Source organism: Mya arenaria, chromosome 16 (assembly GCF_026914265.1).
Source record: "Mya arenaria isolate MELC-2E11 chromosome 16, ASM2691426v1".
NCBI lineage: Eukaryota > Metazoa > Mollusca > Bivalvia > Myida > Myidae > Mya > Mya arenaria.
The window spans coordinates 36,812,786-36,839,231 of NC_069137.1; the positions used below are offsets into that span (position 1 = coordinate 36,812,786).

Genomic DNA, 26,446 nt, shown 5'->3' on the forward strand with positions numbered 1-26,446 from the left:
GTCGTACCAGTTGTCTTTGAACTTGTCTGTGTACAACATGAATGGCCTGCCTTCGTCTTAGTCAATATAAAATACAATATTTATCCCAAGCGGGTGGGTTGAGTTGTGAGTGGTGAGTGTGTGTGCGGGCGGGCGGGTGTGTCGGTAGCTCAAACCGTTCAGCACTATCAGTGCTTTGATTTTACCTATAAATACAATATTCATCCCTGTTTATTCTCTAAACTTTATTTCCTTTTATAGAGAGAAATAAATCAACAGCAAATGTGTGAACAATAAAGGGCCGATTGTTCAAAACCCTCGTTGAAGTTAACAACGTTGTTAACTCCACCATTGTTAACTTTCAAATCGTTACAGCTCTGTAAGTTTAGTGGATATACTTGTGATCTGCTAACAGTATTTGAGACACTTGTTTTAGTTGATTTTTTTGTTAGTTTTAACATATGGCAGCAAATCATTAAATAGTTCACGTTCAAGTTGAAAAGTTAACAACGATGACGTTAATCACATTATTAACTTTAACAAAGTTCTGAACATTCGGCCCATTATGTTTGTTTCAATTGAAAAAAATCATAGAAATGCAAAAGCTACTTCATTAAGTAGAATCGTTAAATGCACGTCAAAAAGAATATTGGTATAATAATACATATTAATTGAACATAACATATATCATATAAAAAATTACAATAGGCCCCAATTTTTGTCAAAATCTTAAGTCTTATGCGTTAACTCGCTTAAGTATAGTATTTATAGCCAATTTATTTTCTTACACATGATTTTTCGAAACCGAAAACAATTATCTAGATTATCTTAAGATAAAATTACCATTAAAAGTCTCAAAAGTCATATAAAGAACATTATTACATCAGTTATACCAAAACATGAAGTGTGCTGAGCTTCGACGAGAAATAATGAGCTTAAAGGGACTTATTGAAGTTCAAGTGCTCTACTAGTAATTAGTTCTTAGAAAGTGAGCGATCTATTTTGCTCTGTTTTACGGAAGGCCTGGGTTGACAATACTCGGTTCTAATGAGTTTCAAATTTATGAGTGAGTCCCGTAAAGATTGTTCAAAAACTTGGGGCCAGGACAACAGAATTACGACAGTGCAAAGAAACGTAAATCAAATATATCACAGACATTCATGACTTTAAAAATATTAAAAAAATATATTAAAATAAAATGGCGTTTATCACAGAAATACTTTCAACATTGATGTAAAACATTTTAAGTCGGTTTAAGAACATAATATATATCTTTATATAAATATATCAGCTTTAAATGTCATTCCAGATATGTATAACAAGTGGACACATCGTTAGACTGATTGATGTTAATTTCAGCATCATTTTGGAATGATTTTAATGAAAACTACGGGGTCAATCCCAGTAGACAATAATTTATCGTAGACAGTGTTTAGATGTACACACAGTTAATATAAGGCATAACCAAACTTATAAACAGACACGCATGTCCTCAAAAGCCAACAAATGTTAAATCATGCTCCGATTTCTCGAATGTTCATAAACATAAAAAGCTTATTTCATTAAAGGTAAATTTCATACGAAATCTTGATGTTATCAATTATAAAACAGTTCATTGTCATAATCATCCAGACAATTTCCTTTAAAAGGTCTAGAAACTGAGCAAAATGTTACTATTCTACAAATAATACCAATACAAAACCTGGTGAGCATAGCTTAATCCTGTAATAAGGGATTTCAGATGTTTGGGGAAATTTGGGCCATACTTGTTGCTTAAACAATGAGCGCGGTTTTTGAAAAAAAGTCATGTTTCAATAATGTCCTGTAATATCATGGTACAACAATGAATGTATAGGTTGGTTTCACATTTGTAAAAAACATAACGTACACCGTACATACTGTCAAATATAGTTCAGGTGGATAATAATAAATCCAAAATCAAGGCAACAGACGGAGAGCTGTTTGAAAAAGGACGCTTTTTTCTTTCATGTTTTTTGATGAAATATGAAGTTTTATCAGTGAAATAACAACAGTGAAAATATCAATTTGATGTTTTCACTGCAAAATAAGGAATGAAAAAATCAACTATTAGAACAACTTTTAAAATCCCGTGTAGGTACTTCACCTTGATCAAAACAAAACATTTCACTTTGAACAAGAAAATGTTGTAAAAGGACGCTTGTTTTTCTTCTTGAACAAAATTAGCACATTTTAATATTGTCAAGGGACAATCTTTCCCTTAACACATAAATTCAAATAATGCAATAACAAACACACAAAAAGTCACTTGCACATACACGAGTTGTGTAACAAAATATAAATGGTCAACATAATATGTATATATAATGTTTAATATTGAAAACAATAGTTAACACAAATTCGAAGTAAAGGACAGTTAATACTTTATAAAAAAAATCTTTATTATAATTCAACATCGTTTGCACACGTTAACCGAACATTCGACAACATGCTGACATTGTACTGATATTGGTTTTTACCCTTGTTTTCAACAACAAACTGGAGTTTCATAAGTAATTAAGTGTGTAAATATAAATTGAAGGTGGTTTTTTTTGCCATGTGGTTTTATTTTTGTAACGGTCAACTTCATCATCAAGAAAAATGACCTTTTCGGCTGTTTTACCAAACATTTGAGATTGGTTCTATTGTGAACTATATAATATGTCTAAATTGAAGGCATTGGTGCCCAAAGCAGCCGCTTCTGGGACAACTTTTTTCTAAAGAATATCAAAAATATGGCATAACTGGCAATTTGTGATAGAGCAGTTTAAAAGAATATTCAAAATATCAATTCAAAATTACTTGATTATACAACCCATTTTATAAACAATAACGTTTGTGGATCAACCTATGCCAAAAACACACATGCATGAATACATAACACAAATGAAGTCTCGTTCATAAATTTTGGACCTTTTCCAAGTCCGTTAAGTTTGAACCACACGTTTGCAAGTAACTATACTTAAATTGAGACATATTACATAAAAGGCATGTCCTTCGTCTTACAGAATTTTGAGACCAGTTTACAAGTAAGCCAAATCGTGACTTGACTTCATTAAGACGTGGAGGTTTCCAGGCATGATGACATCCTTTTCTTTCTTTCTGCCGAATATGTCACACTTCTTCTTCTCTCCCTCTTCGTTACCCTCGATGTCCACTCTCGCTTCTGCCATGAAGTCATCAATGAGGACATTGCCGTTCCAAATCTATAAGATGAGAACGGGACTTACTGCAATACGTTTATTTACTTGAATTTATCATTTCCATTGACTCTTCTTACAAAAACAGTAAACTTTTAAAACGGGTAAGTTGGTATCACTTCTTCAAAACATAACACGCTAACAAAACTTCTAGTGGCACTTTCTAGCCAATTGCTCAAACGGATATGGTGGTAGCGCTATATATTTTATTTTTCAAATTAATAATTTGGCTGTAAAAATCATAAATGAATTTTGATAGAGCGTTTTATCGACGCCATTTATCACGTCGAGTTCGGTGTGTGAACACGTATCTGTTAAGACCGCGTAGTTTATATTCAAGATAAAGTTAAACCGAATATTTATGGTAAATACTTTGATAAGCATAATGAAATAACATATAACTCATATCATTTAGCACCTTTAGTACTTTAATTAGATAATATAAGTATCTATCATGTGTACGGATAGAAATATCCGACCAGAGGGCACGCGCGTAAGCCGGATACGAGGCTTGCCGAACATGTTACCCCTGTCCTCCCGCACCTTCAGTGTTTTGATTAAGTACAACAACCAAACAAACATAAGATTTCTTCCTATAGAATGCGATTTTAACGTATCCATACAAAACGCTTAAACGCCATCAACAAACCGAGCATGTTACCGCTGTCTTCCCGCATCTTCAGTTCTATGATTAAGTACAACAAACAAACAAACAAACGTAAGGTTTCTCCCTATAGAACGCGATTTCAATGTATCCATACAAAAAACACAAACAATCTATCAATAAACCTAGCATGTAACCCATGTATTCCCGCACCTTCAGTGTTTTGATGAAGTACAACAAACGAACAAACATAAGGTTTCTTCCTATGCTATAGAATGCGTCTACACACACACACAAACGCTATCGAGAATAAACCTAGAATGTTACCCCTGTCTTCCCGCACCTTCAGTGGTTTGATTAAGTACAACTAACCTGAAACCCCCGTCGTCCTACAACCTCAATGCTTTGATTACGACAAACATTACCTCAACAGTTATTGGTTCCAGGTCGGGTTTCTTCCTATAGAAGGTGGCTTTAACGTTCCATTCAGGGGACGCTGTCTGTTTAAGCTTTTCAGAGACCACCTTTTCGCCCTCGCAGTAGATTTTCACGTATGGGTCAATGGCTGAAAGGTGAATGCAACAATATGTAGGCTCAATGAATATTTCACAGTTATTTGATAAGACATCGTCGGATACCCCCGACACACACTTCGTTGTGTACCGTGCGCAATTTGGCTAGGAAAGTCTCGTAATTATGAATAATAAATGAGGCAGTTTGATTGGTTCCGCAAAGTACCAGATGCTTTCCGGTTGAAAAATAGTCTGGCGATTGCCGGAGTTGAACCAGGTCTGCCTTCTCAGTACAATACTAGTTGGCAGTAGTCAGTAGTCAAGACCACACGAAGGCTACTGCCACTATAAAGTTATTGAACACTATTTGAATGTAACATGCGAATTTATTGGAAGAAAAGTTGTCTCTACTGTCTCATGCATATTCATTTAAACGATATTTCGTCAGTCATATTGTCCCACGACATGTATAAAGTGTAACGGAAGATAGAACCGTGGTTGCCGACGATGTTGATAAGGATGACCTCATGCTTTAGTGACATTTATATTAAAATTATTTATTTGTTTCTTCAGAGTTATCAAAGGGTCACTCCATCCAACAATCTAGAACTTTTAGCTGTTTAGGCCTTTCGAGATTTTGTGACATTTTTAAAATGCAGTTATGCATAGTTATTTTATGCTAGATCGTTGATAAATCTGAAGAAAAAAATCAATGATTTAAGGTCAAATGTCACTAAATATTTTCAGGTCATACGAAACCAAAGCAGGAGTTAATACCTATCAAGTGATTCGGAATATCCAACTTCTGGAACAATCTTTGAAAGTTCCTTATAACAGGATCAAGCTGAACTCTCTTTACATGTCTGTGTATAATCTGTGTACTTTTCTCCTTTTAAAAAGTTTGGAGGTTTTTCAAGAAAGATATTTGATATACAATCATGAATATCTAGTATACACCAAAGAGGCGGATGATGTTATGTGTAACTGTATGAGTAATTTAAATTAGCAATCAACGGCATTTCTTCCACTAGCAGACAAAGGCGGTAGCCCACACTGCGCGCAGCCGGAACACATCCGTGGCGCCCCGGCGCGCATCCCCCTCTAAAAATATTTGTTCTATGTGATTATCCGACAAACACTATGAAAAGAATGTAACTTGAACACAATAATACCAAAATGGCCATATAAGTCCTTGGTAATGACATCAAGGTAAATAAACTCATTACAGCCATTTATTATTCGTCTTATTTTGGAAGGGGTTTACTTTCTTAGTATAGCTCCGAACGTGCGCCACCTCTATCTACAGTCGAACCCCGTTGGCTCGAACTCCCAGCGACCGGCGAAAATACCTCGAGGCGCGGGAAATTCGAGCCAAGCGGGAATGCTTCTCTTTAGTAGAAAGAAATCGGTCCTTTACGTCCAGTTCGAACGATTGAGGTAATCGAGCCAAGCAAGTTCGAGCCAACGGAGTTAGACTGTATTCACAAAGTCCGGGTAACAATGCATTAAAATTGGACGCTACTGGAAAACCCTTTGTTTAACAAATATTTCGATTATTAACAAGATGATTTATTACAAAATTGCTCCAAACACCTTAATTACTAGCAAGTTATGTCTTTCCTTTGAAAGAAGGGATAGCAGAAAGGCGGCTTTCGATATTATTAGAGCTGCACTCTCGCAAATAGACATGTTGTTATTTGTTTTGTTTTTTGAATGAGCCAATTTTTGTGTTAATGTTATTTTTTTGTGAAAACCGGTGATTTAAGAATTCTGATAAAAGATCGGGGTTGGTATTCATAAAATATCTTAAGTCATTTCCTAACTTAAGCCATATTTCGAAGTTAAGTATCTCTGTGGTCAAATGATGTTATAGCTAAATAATACCTTAAATAGTTAATTTTCATTAATTGTATGTGATATACATAATTATATGTTAAAACCACGTGTACTTTTCTTTAATTTTGTCTTTGAATATTCAAAGAAATCAACTTAAGTTAATAGATGACTTAAGCTGTTTTATAAATACCGGCACAGATCACAGTTTTTAATGTTTACGCTCGAAAATTGATGTTTTATGGCTAAAAGCGTTACTGACGGTTTAAGAGAAATGAAAATTTCGGCATTTTCCCAATTAATTGAGATCTGTTATATTGTTTGTAATCCTATATGACCGATTTAAAAACACTGATGACAAAATCAGCTGATTCTGAGACAAAAAAAAACGGGGGAAAAATGTCAAATCGGTCAATCTGTGAGAGTGCAGCTTTAAAGGAATATGTGACCTTAACGTAACTTACATTTGACCTTGGACGTGGCGGGGATTTCCAGTCCAGTGGCGCCCTCTACGGTGATTGTTGATACGAGGATTGGAGGTTTCCCGCAGCATGACGCAACCGGTGCGTCGTCTATGAGTTCCCTGGGAAAAAAGCACAACTGATAAAATCGATAAATATTAATAAGTTGATGTCGCAATAGTGTAAGGAATGCGCATTGAAGGTTATCTCAATACGGGGTATTTTCCATTAAAAAATTAAAGTGACTTTCTTATTGAAATTAATTCATACACATGTATAACAAACATACATTTTAAGTGATAAACCTTTAACTACTTACTAAAACATATATATATATATATGGAAAATATTACTTACTGATAACACGATTGTAATCGTGTATTTAATGGCTAAAAACGCAAAAATATTAAATGATTGGTGAATGCTAAAAGATTTTCTGTGATTTACAATAGTCTCATAAGGTAGGAATACGGTGTTTTCTGCAACTTTCTTTCAAATTAAACTCGGTATCCTTCATAAGGACCATTGTTTTTGACATTTATTCACCCTTTTTGGTATTTTTAAACAATTGCATTAGTTGTGGTAAATCTTATGGGGGGGGGGGCATTTTTAACATACTCATAAACAAGATTTGAATTCAAGTCCAATACCGTCTATTGATTACGTTTGAAACGACTGTTTGATTTTATATGTACGTTAAATTTACAAGTCATGCACTTTTCAGAATCCCTCTTCATGTCATCCGCATGAGGTGCCGCATGAGATAGATAATCAGCTTGTTTTAATGTTCCGGCAATGCCATACAAAAATACTGAATGCAATTACTAATAATTGACTTTAATTTATAACCAGTGAGGTAAATTAATATATAATATCAAAAATATTCTTTGAGGTAAAGTAATAGACCATTTTTATTCAAAGTATTACATGTATGTTCGTGTATTAAGATCTTGAATTCGTGGATAAGCCAACCCACGAAATGCACGAACATTAATGTCCCACGAATATTTATGATTTCCCAGTTATACAACATAAGCATGCCAGCATGAATTCATCTTTCAAGATTGGCATTTTTATAGACAATCTACTTTGTACGTAACAGTCACATGCCCATATGGTATCTTAACATTGCAATATATAAGGAAACATGCATACAATAATACTATGTAGATAAAATTAAAATATGCAAAACACAAATGGATAAAGTAAGCAATGGACAGTCAAACCCCGTTGGTTCGAATTCGTTTGGCTCGATTTCCTCGTTGTCTCGAACTAATTGTAAATTAGCGAATTTTTTTTACTGAATGTAAGCATTCCCGCTTGGCTCGAATTTCCCGTTTGGCTCGAGGTATTTTCGCCGTTACCTGGGAGTTCGAGCCAAAGGGGTTCGACTGTATAATTAACTAGCCATGCTGCATAGTTTACACAATGTAGGGGTAATCAAAAAAAATATTTCTAAATCTCAACAACCTGATGAACCGCGTGGCTAGGTCTTGTTTTATTTTACCAAATTTTTCATAGAGCTGTATTTTCAAAAAAAGGGGTGGGGGCTGATGCAACAATCTTTTTTTCAAAAAATGTCCTTATCAACCGTTAAATTACTTCTTATTATTACTATTATTTCACTTTTTTAAATTGTGAAGGTAATTTTTGATATTGGTTTCAACATTTTTGCAGTCGAACCTCAATAATCAAGTAATGCTATATAAAATCAAAACAGGAACGCCGCATCGCGAACGTTAACACTCGACTGTTTTTCAGACGAGGAAAGGGCATGCAACTCTTAAATTTTAAGTCGTAATGGATCTTACTGTGCATGTGCGTATTGTCGCAGACAATATGAGGACCAAGTTTCATTTAAATATCGTGAAAGGTTTTGAGCAATGCACAACGACGACAACGGGGCTATCTGCGGCACTGATGTCAAAAAAATCACCGTTTCTCCAATTTCCTACGCAGTGATCTCCCCTGACAAGCAGAATAGATCGTTGTCACCATGAGTGAGTTTAGTTGGATTTTAGCTATATAAACTATTTTTTCTTAAGTATTTTATTCTCTCTATTTGGATATTTTTTAAAACAATTACTTATTCAAGCTTAATGGAGGTTGAAATACGAAAACACTTTCAAAATCAAAGAGAATTAACAACTGTATTTATGGATCACGTGGCACCTAACCATAGTCACGTGATTTGCATGGTGATTTACACTTTCAAAATCAAAGAGAATTAACAACTTTATTTATGGATCACGTGGCACCTAACCATAGTCACGTGATTTGCATGGCGATTTACACTTTCAAAATCAAAGAGAATTTATGGATCACGTGGCACCTAACCATAGTCACGTGATTTGCATGGTGACATTGATAACTGCATTGTAAGGGAAGTAACACTGCGTTGGGTTTGCATTCTCTACGAAAACCGGACCCCCTTATAACGAATGATATTTCATGCAATTGTTGTAATTGGTAATTGTCATAGAGGAATCGGGGTTATACATTGCATACATACCTGTTTTCACTGTGTCAATATAATATTTGATTAAGGCTGTTTGTAGTAAAAAATAACACAAAATACCAAAGAACGAAATCAACATAGGGGCTATAACTGTTTTTAGTTTCTATTGGTAATATTATTTGTAATTTGTTTTTATTTTTCTTGAAATGTCTTTTTTTTTTCTTTCTTTTTTTTTTGGGGGGGGGGGGGGTATAACTATTCTCTGTTTCTACTTGTAATTTTATTTGTAATTTGTTCTATTTTTCTTGAAGTGATTTGATACATTGATTTTGTGTTCACAAAATAAAGCAATTTAAGCTAAATAAAATTGTAAAAATATTCTAATAATCAGGCGTATAAAATTGCAAATTAAAAGCTATAGTAATTGCATATCTGAAAATACCCCTTGTCACAAAATAAATCATATACCTCACTGCATCATAAACATTTAAAACAATATCATACATTTGTGTTCTAAAAATAGAGAGGTTACATTTCACTATTTTTACGAACATGTTCTTATACACGACCGCGATCCATGTTCAAGAACCGCTTTGCAACCTCTCTTGATGAGTGCTACAGTGTGTTTATACCACGTGATAAATTGCGTCATAAATGCTTGTCGGAAGGCAATATTTTGCTGCGAATGAAGGCTATAAACAAAGACGACTTTACTATTTCTTCAAATGAAACAATAGCGGCGTCTACGCCACTTACAGAATCCCACCTGCGGTCTTTTACCAGAGTTTGATTGAGAGTTTAGTTTCTTAAAACACTAATACCGGATTTTGATTACGTGATTAGTTTCCAAAAACACGTTGACAAACGTTTTCACAGAACCGCCGATAGATGGAGCCACTGTCAAAACATAATTTTTGAAAACAGGTTTGTCAAAGTGATTGAGGACACAAATTACCAAATCAAACTCCGGTAATAAAACTTAGGCGGAAATCTTTAAGCGGCATAGACTGCATACTTAAAATGATAAAGACAAAGAAACCTTATTTTTGTTTAAAGTCTTCATTCGAAGCAAAATATTGCATTCAGGCGTAACACTCATGACGTCATTTATCACGTGACCACACACTGTTTAAGGCCGTCAGCGAAAATGAGTACTAGTGAGGAAGAAGTGACATTTTAATTTTTTTTCAAATACTGTGGCTTTTTCGAAAGACAGCTATTTGGAAATACATTAGAACATTAACCTTTAAGTAATCAAATTGATAAATCTCGACATCATAACAATGCTGCTATATACAGTGCAAGTTTTTGCTGACGTCACAGTTGCAAACACGTTTAACGCTAAAAACAAGTCAAAATACTTTAGTACTAGAAATCTTGTGGTGGTATTATCTCACCTTGCTTTCCCAAGTACACTTAAGACGAATTATTTTAAAAAGATACACAATTAACAATATATAAGAATGAACTTAATGGTTTGTATAATTACACAGAAATTAATGTACATACATGTGGTCTTATTCGTAGTACTCCTTATTGTGTACCTCTCTTTCGTACCTCTCTTTCGTATCTTTCTTTCGTACAGCTTGTAAAGCTATTTCTTATCTCTTTTTCGTACAGCTCTTTCGTATCTTTCTTTCGTACAGCTTGTAAAGCTATTTCTTATCTCTTTTTCGTACAGCTCTTTCGTATCTCTCTTCCGTGCCGCTTTTTCTTAACGCTTTTCGTGCTGCTCTTTAGTAACGCTCATACGAACCGCTCTTTCGTATCTCTCTTCCGTGCCGCTTTTTCGTAACGCTTTTCGTGCTGCTCTTTGGTAACGCTCATACGAACATTTCGTACAGCTCTTTCGTACCTTTCTTTTAATCCGCTCTTTTGTATCTCTCTTTCGTTTCTCTCTTTCGTACCACTCTTTCGTACAGCCTTTTTGTATCTCTCTTTCGTGCCGCTCTTTCGTACCGCTCTTTCGTACCGCTCTTTCGTATCTCTCTTTCGTACAGCTCTTTCGTACCGCTCTTTCGTATCTCTCTTTCGTACCGCTCTTTCGTGCCGCTCTTTCGTACCGCTCTTTCGTACCGCTCTTTCGTATCTCTCTTTCGTACCGCTCTTTCGTACAGCTCTTTCGTACCACTCTTTCGTATCTCTCTTTCGTACCGCTCTTTCGTACAGCCTTTTTGTATCTCTCTTTCGTACCGCTCTTTCGTACCGCTCTTTCGTATCTCTCTTTCGTATCTCTCTTTCGTACCGCTCTTTCGTACCGCTCTTTCGTATCTCTCTTTCGTATCTCTCTTTCGTATCTCTCTTTCGTACCGCTCTTTCGTACCGCTCTTTCGTATCTCTCTTTCGTACCGCTCTTTCGTACAGCCTTTTTGTATCTCTCTTTCGTGCCGCTCTTTCGTACCGCTCTTTCGTACAGCAAAATTAGTTTACAAAACACACACTTGACATGCTAAACGGGACAATCGTGTTAAAATTACCACAGCCTCATTGTTTAGTGTTAAAACCACAACAGGACAGTGATGTGTTTTGGAAAGTTGTATTATAACACACACCACCAATCCAATATGCTAACCTTGTGGTTCCTAAAAGCCTTTAAAATAGTCAATGTCATGGTAATCCACATGGTCAAACATATCGCGACAGAGCATTATGTTTGGTGGCAATCAAAAATCAAAAAATGCATATGGACTATGTATTAAATTTGCACTCTCACAGATGGACCGTTTTGACAACTTTCGTTGGGATTTCTATTGGAATGAGCTAATGTTTGCGAAGATGTCTGAGAACCAGTGATATAAGACTGCTGGCATAGAATCAGATTGCAGTTTTTCTTATTTACTTTGGAAAATTTATGTTTTATGCCGAAAAACTCATTTTTCATAAAGCGTTAGTAACCCTTTTAGCCACAAAACATCAATATTCGAACGTAAAGATAAAAAACCGCGATATATTTCTTCACAAGTCTTATATCACTGGTTTCAAGATAATTACGCTAAACTTTGTTCATTCCAAGACAAAACAAATATTAAAAAAAGTTGTCAAACGGTCAATCTGTGAGAAAGTGGCTATCAACCAGCTGCAACTTTCGGCCCGTATTTATAAAAAGGTCATTTCTTATCTTCAGTCAAATTCCTTAATTTTCACTATAAAATTTAATAAAAGATACAAGCGGTTTTCCTTTACATTTTATTTTGTATAATACTTAATGTTAACAAGAATATAGTCAGTGTGTGTATACCACGTGATGAATTACGTCATATATGCAACGTCGGAAGGAAAGATGTTTAAAATGAATACTTAAATCAAAGATAACTTTTCTTTTACAACACCATTTTAAATTAAACAAAGGGCAGTCTTTGCTGCTTAAAGAACCCCGCATTTGTTTTATTTCCGAAATTTGATAATGTCATCAGTTTCATCAAACACTTCGACAAACCTGTTACCAAAATGATGTTTTGACAGTGCTCCGTCAGACGGCCGTATTATGAAAAGGTTTGTCGAAGTGTTAAAAAAAATAATCTCTCAATCAAACTCTGGTAAAAGACCGAAGGCAGGGCTCCGTAAGCGGCATAGACTGCGCTATGTTTCATTTAAAATGGTAAAGAAATAGTGAAGTTATCTTTGTATAAAGTATTTTTTCAAATCAAAATATTGCTTTCCGACGGAGCATTTATGATGCAATTTATCACGTGGTACACACACACTGATAGTGTACATACCTAAAAGTAAGCGAGTTTGTTACTGAGCTCTACTAAACTTTCTTCTACGACATCGTATGCTTCTTAAAGGCTGTTTCTAACATTTGCTTAATTTTCTATATAAAATTATAGAGGGTGGGAATAGCTCTTACTTGCTGGACGCCGGGGATGACGTGTAAAGACGCAGCATGTACTTCCCAGTCTCGCCCGGATCCTTTGTAGTGGGGAATAACACGTACCTCCCTTTCTTCAACTGAATACATGGACAACACGGGTATCAGTAAATGATGTTATATTAAGGTATACTATGAAGTCTGAGTTGTTCATAACTCTGGATTAAAGTTATATGACGGGAAATCGTTTAACTCTCAACTATTTTGAATACGGTCCCATGTCAATTTACATAATTGTTGTGTTTCAATGTAGGTATGTAATAAAGACACTAGTTTTTAAGTTTTACTACATTAATTCTACAAGTGTATTACATGTGAGTACATCAATAGTCTGAATCATACTTCCTCTCTGATACTTCTAGGGGTTCCACCTTGGTGCCTTAGCAGGGCGGTTACTGATTTGCATATAGAGAGCGGAGCTTCTATGCTCACAACATTACAATAAACTATAAACTATCATTATAAACTCAACAACAACATTACATAATGATTTAGTAAGTTATTGACCACAATGGCCTCCGGTCATACCCACCTCAACAGTCCCAAAGATGCTCCTGGACCGCTTGTATTCTGACTTGAAGATGAGGTCGCCATTGATATGGACTCGGTACTTCCGGTTCTCTTCGACCTGAATCAGAATATTTTACTACATTTTTACCATATCAAACACTTATTACTAAGTATTAATGTTAGCACCCTGCCCTATTTCGATACCACCCTCTTTTTGAGACCAGTATGGTGTGGGTGTTTTAGGGTTTTGGAGCAAAGTGCACACATAATGTAACCCTGGTTAGGCCTACCCTGGTTCTTTAACGTGCAACAGTGTATAGCACTGTCACATGGGACCATTTAGCATCTCTCCTGGAAGACGTTTAGTAATAGTTTAGTGGCGCAGCGAGGAATCGAACCTGCGATCCTTGGATTGACAGTCAAATGTGTTACCACTTGACTACGGATCCGCCACGATTTAAACCAGTATGTTCACCCTCCTGTCTTAAAAGAACTAAATGCTGACGATTATCAAATCTTCCATTTTTTGTTAAAACTATATTACAAATTTATACAAAATTTGGTAGCTGAAACCTATTTATACTTAAATAATTCATTAAAGCATATCAATTCCTAACTTGTTTTTATAAAATTCATTATGTTTAAATTTGCCACAGTCCAACACAAGGTCTTGGAAAGAGCATTTTTTGCGTAAATATCTGTAATTCAATTATATAAGGTTGCTGACAAAAAAATCAGATCGCAGATGTTCATAAATCCGTTCGAAAATTAATGTTAAATGGCTAAAAATTACTAACGGTTTAAGAGAAATGCATAAAACATCATGTTTTTAACTTAAATTTGAAAATCTGCGATCTGAAGTTTTGTCAGCAGTCTTATATCAGTGGTTTCAACGCGTTTTCGCATAAATTGGCTCGTTCCAATACAAAATATTAAAAAGTTGTCAAAACGTTTAATCTTTGAGAGTACAGCTTTAAAAATCAAACCTTAAAAAAACAATTCAGTGTCCCCAAACTGTTATCAATAAATAAACCTATCATAACGTACCAACAATAGGTATTAAAATATTTAAATAAAGTGCTCTTTTAATTCGGACTATTTTACGCCGCATAACACCATACGTCATATTTTGTAAACCTCGGCGAATTAATCATTTTAACATGTTCTGTAAAAAAGAAGACCCGACGATATCTCATTTCGATTGGCTGTACTAAATTCTGTATACCTGGGGTGGTATTCATTAATCCACTTAAGTAAAACTTATGGTCATACATCATTGACTTCATTCACTCTATTGGTCAATTATCAATAACAAGTTATCCGATTAGCTACACCGTTCTTAGATCCAGTTAAGACCAATATTGAATACCAGCCCTGCGGCCTAAAAACTGGTTTGAACCCTATTCATACCTTCATGATCTGGAAGCCGATCTCGTTGTGTTTGATACCCAGTTCTTGTCTGGACATGCTGATATCATGCTGCTCGAGGGAAACCATGATCTTGTCCCTGATACCCAGTATATCAAACACGTACTGAAATAAATGTATTTATTATATCTGCGGAGTAGGATAATGTATAGGTTAGAGTTTATTAAGTATTTTCTTCGTGAGTAAGTAACCTAAGGAAGCGGAGTGACCGTTGTTTCTTATTCACGATAAAATTACTTAATTAATTCTAACCGCCTTAGTGTTAGCCCCTCCCAAAATGCATCAGCTTTAAAATTAAGCAGAGTGCCTGTCAAAAAGACCTGTCAATCAATGGAAGATATTGTGACGTCATTAAAATCAGCGTTTACACTGAAAATGAGCTTTGCATATGCAAACAGTAGGCGTGCCTATACGCGCATGCGCAATCATAGCAAAAAAATTCTTAATCACGAAGAGTCTTCTGCAGCAATAAGTAACGAATCTTCACAAATATACAAACTAAACATTTTAAAAATATAGCGCCCCTAATTGGTTAAAAACGTAGGGCAAACACTAAATATATATATCGTACCTTTTGAATAACAATAAAACAAGACTTTATATATTGTTTTCTCTTTGACTACAAAGCACGGTACCTGTGGGTTACTAAGCACGGTACCTGTGGGTTACTAAGCACGGTACCTGTGGGTTGCTAAGGAATGTATTGGAGTTCCAGTCACTTCCGCCGTTTCTTCCTGACACGTGCCAATCCCCGTGGAAAATGCTCTCGGTCCACGATTTCTAAAAATAAACCAGGTATAAAGCCTTTCGGAACTCCTCGGCCATTTTTCATCGAAAACAACCTCGGATGTACGCCGGTACATCAGTAAAAGTAGTTTAAAAGTATTAATTAATTGTAGTGTTTTAACTTTTTTTGTATATCTTAGTTTAAAATGATTGCCAGTGAATAATTGCATAAATAATTAAGATTCACAAAGGTAAACACATTAAGTTTAACTTCTAGACTGAAATTACTACGCGATCTACTTTAAAATATATATTCGATTAGTTTGTTTCTTGTTCATGAATATGCGTCTCAAACTTATACTTTCATTTTTCAACCAAGGTTGAGTTTTACCTTAAGACTGAATAAGGATGTGTTCACAAAGTGGCAGATATCCACGTTGGTGAAGTTGTTGACAAAGTCCTCAAGGCACATCCTGCAAATAATATAGATTGAAAAATGCACCAGTCAATTGTAACCACGGCCCCCATGGTCCGGCGGTATACCGGGAGGCCCCGCAGTGCCGGGTAATTGCGGTGGTCTTGTCTTCACGCCGAAAATAGCGTGAAGAATGGGCCTTACTTATAGTGCATGGGGTGCGGGGGCCTTTGGTTCGGATTTTACCAGCAATTCGTCCCCGCAGGCCGGGATTTTACCCGGGCTTGGCTTGACCGAAGGTCAAAGTTCCCGCTATTCCCCGGACCTGGGGGGCGTGGTTACAGATATAATTACATAATTCTTAGTCACTATCGTTGGCACGATCTTGCGCGAGAGTGTGGCCTTGTGTTGTGGGGGAAACCGGAGTACACGGAGAAAACCCACTTGTTCGGCGTGGTGACCACTACCTAAACTCACATGCGCCCAGGCCGGGAATCGAACCCGGGTCGCCTATGTGAGAAACAAGCGCTAACCACTAGGCTAACCGGACACCGAGACAAATTTGAGATTCATACTAAGTAAAAGTTAGATAATTCTTTATTTCCTCCTTTGAAGAAGGGAATAAACATGGCATAACATACATATGCAAAAACATAATACAAATAAAAATAATCTGTAACACATTATTTTGTCAAAATTAGTTGCATGAAAGTTGTTTTGAAACATTTAATTATTCGCTTTTCTTGAATCTCTCATACTTACAAGAACTTTCTTCGTTCTTGTATTTCAACCTTATTTGTCGTACTTACCAGAATTCTTATTCGTTCTCGCATTTTAACACAGTCTAAAACTTTCATGCTTAATGGAATTTTCCTTCTTTCTCGACTTTTAACCTAAGTTTGCGTACATAACCAGAAATCTTACTGTTCTCGAATTTTAGCGCTATTTTCCGAACTTAAGCAGAAATCTAACAGTTTTCGAATTTAAACCTTAGTTTGCGTACTTTACAAGAAATCTAACCATTTTCGAAATTTAACCTTAGTTTGCGTACTTAACAAGAAATCTAACCGTTTTCGAATTTCAACCTTAGTTTGCGTACTTTACCAGAAATCTAACCGTTTTCGAATTTCAACCTTAGTATGCGTACTTAACCAGATATCTAACCGTTTTCGAATTTTAACCTTAGTTTGCGTACTTTACCAGAAATCTAACCGTTTTCGAATTTTAACCTTAGTTTGCGAACTTAACCAGAAATTAAACCGTTTTCGAAATTTAAGCCTACATTGCGCCCTTTATTTAAAATCTCCTCTATTCTCGAATATCAACACTTGAACCATGAACACTTCATCCCTACCATAAGTCTCCTCCGTTCTCGAATTTCATCCCTATCTTAAGCCCTTCATTCTTACCAGAACTCTCCTTCGTTCTCGAATTTCAACCCTATCATAAGCCCTTCATTCCAACCATAACTCTCCGTTCTCGATTTTTAATCCCTATCTTAAGCCCTTCATTCTTACCAGAACTCTCCGTTCTAGAATTTCATCCCTATCTTAAGCCCTTCATTCTAACCATAACTCTCCGTTCTCGAATTTCATTCCTATCTTAAGCCCTTCATTCTTACCATAACTCTCCGTTCTCGAATTTCATCCCTATCATAAGCCCTGCATTCTAACCAGAACTCTCCGTTCTCGATTTTTCATCCCTATCATAAGCCCTTCATTCTTACCAGAACTCTCCGTTCTCGAATTTCATCCTTATCATAAGCCCTTCGTTCTTACCAGAACTCTCCGTTCTCGAATTTCATCCCTATCATAAGCCCTGCATTCTAACCATAACTCTCCGTTCTCGATTTTTCATCCCTATCTTAAGCCCTTCATTCTTACCAGAACTCTCCGTTCTCGAATTTCATCCCTATCATAAGCCCTTCATTCTAACCAAAACTCTCCGTTCTCGATTTTTCATCCCTATCATAAGCCCTTCATTCTAACCAGAACTCTCCGTTCTCGATTTTTCATCCCTATCTTAAGCCCTTCATTCTTTCCAGAACTCTCCGTTCTCGATTTTTCATCCCTATCTTAAGCCCTTCATTCTAACCATAACTCTCCGTTCTCGATTGTTCATCCCTATCTTAAGCCCTTCATTCTTACCAGAACTCTCCGTTCTCGAATTTCATCCCTATCATAAGCCCTGCATTCTTACCATAACTCTCCGTTCTCGATTTTTCATCCCTATCTTAAGCCCTTTATTCTAACCATAACTCTCCGTTCTCGATTTTTCATCCCTATCTTAAGCCCTTCATTCTTACCAGAACTGTCCGTTCTCGAATTTCAACCCTATCATAAGCCCTGCATGCTTACCATAACTCTCCGTTCTCGAATTTCATCCCTATGATAAGCCCTGCATTCTTACCATAACTCTCCGTTCTCGAATTTCATCCCTATGATAAGCCCTGCATTCTTACCAGAACTCTCCGTTCTCGAATTTCATCCCTATCATAAGCCCTTCATTCTTATCAGAACTCTCCGTTCTCGAATTTCAACCCTATCGTAAACCCTTCGTTCTAACAATAACTCTCCGTTCTCAAATTTCAACCCTATCTTAAGCCCTTCGTTCTAACCATAACTCTCCGTTCTCAAATTTCAACCCTATCATAAGCCCTTCGTTCTAACCATAACTCTCCGTTCTCAAATTTCAACCCTATCGTAAGCCCTTCATTCTAACCATAACTCTCCGTTCTCAAATTTCAACCCTATCTTAAGCCCTTCATTCTAACCATAACTCTCTGTTCTCAAATTTCAACCCTATCGTAAGCCCTTCATTCTAACCAGGACTCTCCGTTCTCAAATTTCAACCCTATCTAAAGCCCTTCGTTCTAACCATAACTCTCCGTTCTCGATTTTACATCCCTATCTTAAGCCCTTCATTCTTACCAGAACTCTCCGTTCTCGAATTTCATCCCTATCATAAGCCCTTCATTCTAACCATAACGATCCGTTCTCGATTTTTCATCCCTATCTTAAGCCCTTCATTCTTACCAGAACTCTCCGTTCTCGAATTTCATCCCTATCATAAGCCCTTCATTCTAACCATAACTCTCCGTTCTCGATTTTTCATCCCTATCTTAAGCCCTTCATTCTTACCAGAACTCTCCGTTCTCGAATTTCATCCCTATCATAAGCCCTGCATTCTTACCAGAACTCTCCGTTCTCGAATTTCATCCCTATCATAAGCCCTTCGTTCTAACCATAACTCTCCGTTCTCAAATTTCAACCCTATCGTAAGCCCTTCAATCTTACCAGAACTCTCCTTCATTCTCGAATGTCATCCCTATCTTAAGCCCTTTATTCTAACCATAACTCTCCGTTCTCAAATTTCAACTCTATCATAAGCCCTTCGTTCTAACCATAACTCTCTGTTCTCAAATTTCAACCCTATCGTAAGCCCTTCATTCTAACCATAACTCGCCGTTCTCAAATTTCAACCCTATCATAAGCCCTTCATTCTAACCAATAACTCTCCGTTCTCAAATTTCAACCCTATCGTAAGCCCTTCATTCTAACCATAACTCTCTGTTCTCAAATTTCAACCCTATCGTAAGCCCTTCATTCTAACCATAACTCTCTGTTCTCAAATTTCAACCCTATCGTAAGCCCTTCATTCTAACCATAACTCGCCGTTCTCAAATTTCAACCCTATCGTAAGACCTTCATTCTAACCATAACTTTCCGTTCTCAAATTTCAACCCTATCGTAAGACCTTCATTCTAACCATAACTCTCCGTTCTCAAATTTCAACCCTATCGTAAGACCTTCATTCTTACCAGAACTCTCCTTCGTTCTCGAAATTCAACACGTTCTTAAGCCCTTCATTCTTACCAGAACTCCCCTTCGTTCTCGAAATTCAACACTATCTTAAGCCCTTCATTCTTACCAGAACTCCCCTTCGTTCTCGAAATTCAACACTATCTTAAGCCCTTCATTCTTACCAGAGCTCCCCTGCGTTCTCGAATTTCAACACTATCTTAAGCCCTTCATTCTTACCAGAGCTCCCCTTCGTTCTCGAATTTCAACACTATCTTAAGCCCTTCTTTCTTACCAGAACTCTCCTTCGTTCTCGAAATTCAACACTATCTTAAGCCCTTCATTCTTACCAGAGCTCCCCTTCGTTCTCGAAATTCAACACTATCTTAAGCCCTTCATTCTTACCAGAACTCCCCTTCGTTCTCGAATTTCAACACTATCTTAAGCCCTTCATTCTTACCAGAACTCCCCTTCGTTCTCGAATTTCAACACTATCATAAGCCCTTCATTCTTACCAGAACTCCCCTTCGTTCTCGAATTTCAACCCTATCCTAAGTCCTATATTCTTACCAGAACTCTCCTTTGTTCTCGAATTAAATGCCTAATTTGAGCCCTTCATTCTTACCAGAACTCTCCTTCGTTCTCGAATTTCAACCCTATCTTGCTCCACTCGTGGGCAGTAAGAGCGTTCCACTCATCAGCACTAAAATGTAGATATCTTTTCTTTAGAACATCAGTGAAAATTGGACTAAGCGAATTCAATATGCATTAACAAGCTTAAATAAACAATGTAATTATTGATCTTATTCCATTCTTTTCTCAGAAACATAATTGTACTGTTTAATACGGTTAATCGCGTTTAAAACCAAGTGTGTGCATTAAAATATTTAATTATAGGTAGTGTCCATGGATTTCTGGATAACGTCTCGTTGACCATTTGTTTGAATTTAACATACCATGTAAGACATTGTAACAGAACATTTACAATTGGCATTATATTATGCAATGTAGTGTGGCAAATCCATAATAAACCACGTGACTCAACTCTTAAAATTCAGTTACACGTGACCTTCAAGGCTAAGCATTAACCACGTGACTTACCCATCACTCCACGGACCGTTCCATTCCTTGACGTTCCAGGGGTTAGCAAGCCGCAGCATGTACAGGATTTTCTGACCAATTTTACCCTGAAGCTTCTTGGGAACTTCGATCTGTATCACGTTGGTGATATTGTAGCCATGGCCCAGGATCAGACCTTGTGCCGTTTCACTTCCGATATCGTCTTTGCTACACTGAAATATATAGTGGTATTTTTAATACTGAGGCCTACAGATTTATCTGGTCCCTATATCACAAAAAGTATTGCGTCACATCGCGTGACTCATCTAGCATGGGGGTACCAGATTAATAATATATGTCATGTGTTCCCGTTCCGGATAGAAAAATCCGACCCGAGTTACCGGCTACGCAGCGTGCACGAGGGTCGAATTTTTATTATCCGGAACGGACACACATGATAGATATTTTTTCTAGCATACCTTAAATTACATTTTTTGTGAAGAAAATACATAAGAAAGTGCGTTTTGTACATTTCACCAAAAAGCGCGTGCGATGGTGTTTACTGACGTCATGACGCGCAGTAATTTGTATTCACTGCATACGTCAATAAGTTCCTTCGCTATCACGTCTTTTAAGGCTTATTTTGTTTTGTTTTTAAGTAATATTTTGTAAAGTTAATGTTAATGGAACTCATCTATTGAAATCTCATTACTATGGTTACATTAAGTGTTTAATAAAAGAAATTAAAAGTATTACGTCACAGCGCGTCACTCATCTGGCATGGGGGGATACCAGATTGAGTTTTCCAGCACGGCTGAATTAACCGGGAATGCCTATCCTGTGTGCAAGAAACAAGGGCTACGGTAAGGATAGGCACAACGCAAGCACAACTCTTAACGTACTGTCTACGACAGTTTCGGTGGGTTTTGATACGTTTTTGTAAGCATAGCTAGTGCAAATGGTTATAATGTGTTTATCCAGAACATGTTTTAGCTTTTCAAAGAAGCCCAATAGTATGTAGGTATCTTTGAAATCATCTTTACCCAGCGCAGCTTCAACACTTGCCCATATGACAATCAATGTACCGCAGTTCAATATTTTCGAAAAAGCCCAGCTGTGAGTAAGTATCACTTATACCAACGTTACCCAACACTAGCACACACCACCATATATGACCCGCAAATCTAACCCATACCAGGATATTACAGTTGACCAATGCAGGATTATCGAGCGCTTCTTTCAGTGTTTCGAAAACACCCAGCTGTGAGTGATTATCGCTGAGGCCAACGTTAACCAACACTGAACTTACCACAATAAATGACCCGCAATTCAAAAACATAAAAGAGTATTACAGATTACCAAGGCATGATTATCAAGCGCTTCTTTTAGTTTTTCGAAAAAAAACCAGCTGTGAGTGAGTATCGCTAAGGCCAACGTTACCCAACATTAGAACATATCGCAATATATGACCCGCAAATCAAACCCAGACCAGGGTATAACAGTTCACCAATGCAGGATTATCGAGCGCTTCTTTCAATTTTTCTAAAAAGCCCAGCTGTGAGTGAGTATCGCTGAGGCCAACCTTGACCAACACTAGACCATATCGCAATATATGACCCGCAATTCTAACACATACAAGTACCTGAATAGTACAGTTCACCAGTGCATGGTTATCGAGTGCGTCTTTCAGCTTTTCGAAAAAGCCCAGCTGCTAGCGAGTATCGCTGAGGCCAACGTTGATCAACACTAGAACATATTCAGGGGGGAGAATCGAGCTTAACCTTAGCATTCAAACAAGATGGCGGCGCCCATGTAAAAAGGTGAGTTTTTCGGCGATTTAAAATTTTGGAAGCCAGTTTAGACACTGGCATATTGTGAAAAACCTGCTAGAGAAAATTCCACACCCATTGGTACTTGGATCTCCATGAAACATGCTGTAGTTTTGTCAAACATTCGGACATCGGCATCGACTCGAGAGGAAAACGAACTAAAAGGCACGGCTAAGGTTAGGATCCCTCGATAATATTGGCCTGTTTTGACGATTAGCAACATTATTCATGATTGTTGTGTCAAGTTGGTGCACTATAAATGTGTATTGATCAAAAGTTATCCGTCTAGAAACCGGTAATGACGTATTTGAGGCCAACGTTGATCAACACTGTCTAGAACATATTGCAATATATGAACCGCAATTCTAACACATACAAGTACCTGAATAGTACAGTTCACCAGTGCATGGTTATCGAGTGCGTCTTTCAGCTTTTCGAAAAAGCCCAGCTGCTAGCGAGTATCGCTGAGGCCAACGTTGATCAACACTAGAACATATTCAGGGGGGAGAATCGAGCTTAACCTTAGCATTCAAACAAGATGGCGGCGCCCATGTAAAAAGGTGAGTTTTTCGGCGATTTAAAATTTTGGAAGCCAGTTTAGACACTGGCATATTGTGAAAAACCTGCTAGAGAAAATTCCACACCCATTGGTACTTGGATCTCCATGAAACATGCTGTAGTTTTGTCAAACATTCGGACATCGGCATCGACTCGAGAGGAAAACGAACTAAAAGGCACGGCTAAGGTTAGGATCCCTCGATAATATTGGCCTGTTTTGACGATTAGCAACATTATTCATGATTGTTGTGTCAAGTTGGTGCACTATAAATGTGTATTGATCAAAAGTTATCCGTCTAGAAACCGGTAATGACGTATTTGAGGCCAACGTTGATCAACACTGTCTAGAACATATTGCAATATATGAACCGCAATTCTAACACATACAAGTACCTGAATAGTACAGTTCACCAGTGCATGGTTATCGAGTGCGTCTTTCAGCTTTTCGAAAAAGCCCAGCTGCTAGCGAGTATCGCTGAGGCCAACGTTGATCAACACTAGAACATATTCAGGGGGGAGAATCGAGCTTAACCTTAGCATTCAAACAAGATGGCGGCGCCCATGTAAAAAGGTGAGTTTTTCGGCGATTTAAAATTTTGGAAGCCAGTTTAGACACTGGCATATTGTGAAAAACCTGCTAGAGAAAATTCCACACCCATTGGTACTTGGATCTCCATGAAACATGCTGTAGTTTTGTCAAACATTCGGACATCGGCATCGACTCGAGAGGAAAACGAACTAAAAGGCACGGCTAAGGTTAGGATCCCTCGATAATATTGGCCTGTTTTGACGATTAGCAACATTATTCATGATTGTTGTGTCAAGTTGGTGCAATATAAATGTGTATTGATCAAAAGTTATCCGTCTAGAAACCGGTAATGACGTATTTGAGGCAAACGTTGATCAACACTGTCTAGAACATATTGCAATATATGAACCGCAATTCTAACACATACAAGTACCTGAATAGTACAGTTCACCAGTGCATGGTTATCGAGTGCGTCTTTCAGCTTTTCGAAAAAGCCCAGCTGCGAGTGAGTATCGCTGAGACCAACGTTACCAAACCATGTACAAATCATAATGAACCACAGTGTTATTTAATACATACCTGAATATTACAGTTGACCAAGGCATGATTATCGAGTGCGTCTTTTAGCTTTTCGAAAAAGCCCAGCTGTGAGTGAGTATCGCTGAGACCAATAGTGGCCAATACGAGTTTCTCCGCTACGCCTCCTGTAAAGTCCACCAAAGCATCGGCAGTTCGTCCATTGGATAGAGTCTCGTAGTCACCATATAACCTTAATACAGAGATATTATGACTAAATAGTGTTAAATATAATATATGCAATGTGAAAATTGTGGAGTTTTGCTTTGTTGTTTTGTGTTTTTGGTTTGTGAGTATTTGTTTTTTGAATACTCTGTCATTAGCATTGACCCTATGTCAATGATCGAGGTTTATGTTTAAACTTTCGACTACTGTACTTGTTTCTGTAGTTTTTCATATGCATATTATTATCTCATCATGAGGCCTCTCCATTCTTGGGCCGTATAACAGAAGCATCTTTAGTGAATTCTTAAATACATGTATGTTCACTTAAGTTTAGAACTTTAAAATAATATATTTTCCTTACATCTGATCGGTGTTGTAATCTTTAAGACATTGAGATAAGAGGCATATATGTTTGAATATGCATTTGACCATAAATTCCCTTAATGAAGTGTCAATTGATGAAAATGTAATTTTCAATTAATATGTAAGCTACTCTTATATTTAACAATTGTACCTAAGATGCTTCTGTAATACGGGTTTTTGAACGGGGCCCCTCAGGGTAAACATTCATAGGAGGCATATCAGATCCTTACTAGAAATCGTTATACCGTAAAGCGATCAAAATAGTACGTGTCTATAAATGCTTATTCATAATAGCCCTCTTGTGATTGATACATTTTAGTGTAATTATTCAACATCGCGCCATTTAGGCTTAGGAGTTTCATACAGCTTATGAATGTACAGGAAGTCGACAAACAGCCTTGTGTATTCTATTTTACACGTTTAATACGCATACATAATCATTTGGAACTCCTCCGCCATTTAACATCGAAAAATTGATGAACTACTTTCACTGATGTACCGGTATACATCTGGTTTGTTTTCGATGGAAAATGGTCGAGGTGTTCCGAGTGTTACAAACCTTGCAGCACTTCTCTGTACTGTTTCGATGTATGCAGTGTGTTGGATTTGAACCAGACTGTTAAAGCATATTTTGTGGTTGCACATACTTTACTTTACTTACTTTGCATACGCTTTTTCGAGAAGAGCCCTCAAAACCCGTTCGTTTGTTTGGAATGGCAGAATATTGGTGGTCTACATGTCGCATATAGCTGTTTCAGTGCTTTGATTTGAAAGTTCTGAAGTATTTTACTTTACTTACTTTGCATACGCTTTTTCGAGAAGAGCGCTCCAAAACTCGTTCGTCTGTTTAGAATGGCAGAAAATCAACTCTTTGTCTTTTGTTGGCAGTCTGAAAGGAAAAATTAAAGCATTTAAGCGGATCAGGACACATGTGATTGTTATTTCAGCTAAGATCGCGTTAATGGAATTATAAATGTTGTATACTCGTAAATGTTAGACACTGTGCTAGCTTATACTTATGTTAATGTGGTCTGCTCAAGCCCTTATCATACCTCCACCCCCAATACTCAGATTATCTTCGATGACAACATTCTCCCGGTCAATATCAAAACTATGTTGGTGACTGAACTGGTATTATTTAATTCTATATCCATCCCTATAAAGGAGAGAGTCTGCATTGTCGTCGACGACAACATAAACACATGCCTCGTATCTCTATGACATGATCAAATAAATATCATGTGCTAGCTGTCGTCGACGATAACATCGACCCGTTCCCATTACCTCCGGAACCGAAGTTGAAACTCGCATATATTGGTCGACTTAAAAAAAGTATATACATTCTTCAAGATGCACTCTTACTCCCAAAAAAGATCTAAAACAATTACTACAATAATGTTATTGTTTTGATTTATCAATAAGAATGAATAAATATCGAAAACAATGGTTCTTGTGAAGGATGCCGAGCTTAATTTGAAAGAAAGGTGCAGAAAACACGGTATTTCTACCTTATGAGACGATAGTTGTTCACTGTAAATATTTTAGGACCCAC

General features: G+C 37.0%; 1 protein-coding gene across 4 annotated transcripts in view; it reads right to left on the reverse strand.

The window, feature by feature from the left end:
• Positions 1 to 209: 209 nt before the first annotated feature.
• Positions 210 to 26,446, reverse strand: part of LOC128222555 (calpain-5-like) — a 38,071-nt gene continuing 11,834 nt past the window's right edge. For all 4 annotated transcript variants that reach the window (XM_052931620.1, XM_052931621.1, XM_052931622.1 and 1 more), the window contains exons 5-16: positions 25,694 to 25,783; positions 24,370 to 24,559; positions 20,917 to 21,107; positions 20,441 to 20,518; positions 15,992 to 16,073; positions 15,556 to 15,654; positions 14,857 to 14,979; positions 13,469 to 13,564; positions 12,916 to 13,016; positions 6,611 to 6,729; positions 4,227 to 4,366; positions 210 to 3,203 (exon numbers count right to left, since the gene is read on the reverse strand). In XM_052931620.1, the coding sequence (XP_052787580.1) occupies positions 3,021 to 3,203; positions 4,227 to 4,366; positions 6,611 to 6,729; positions 12,916 to 13,016; positions 13,469 to 13,564; positions 14,857 to 14,979; positions 15,556 to 15,654; positions 15,992 to 16,073; positions 20,441 to 20,518; positions 20,917 to 21,107; positions 24,370 to 24,559; positions 25,694 to 25,783 (1,492 nt within the window). In that variant the 3' untranslated portion in view covers positions 210 to 3,020. The remainder of the gene's footprint in view (positions 3,204 to 4,226; positions 4,367 to 6,610; positions 6,730 to 12,915; positions 13,017 to 13,468; positions 13,565 to 14,856; positions 14,980 to 15,555; positions 15,655 to 15,991; positions 16,074 to 20,440; positions 20,519 to 20,916; positions 21,108 to 24,369; positions 24,560 to 25,693; positions 25,784 to 26,446) is intronic.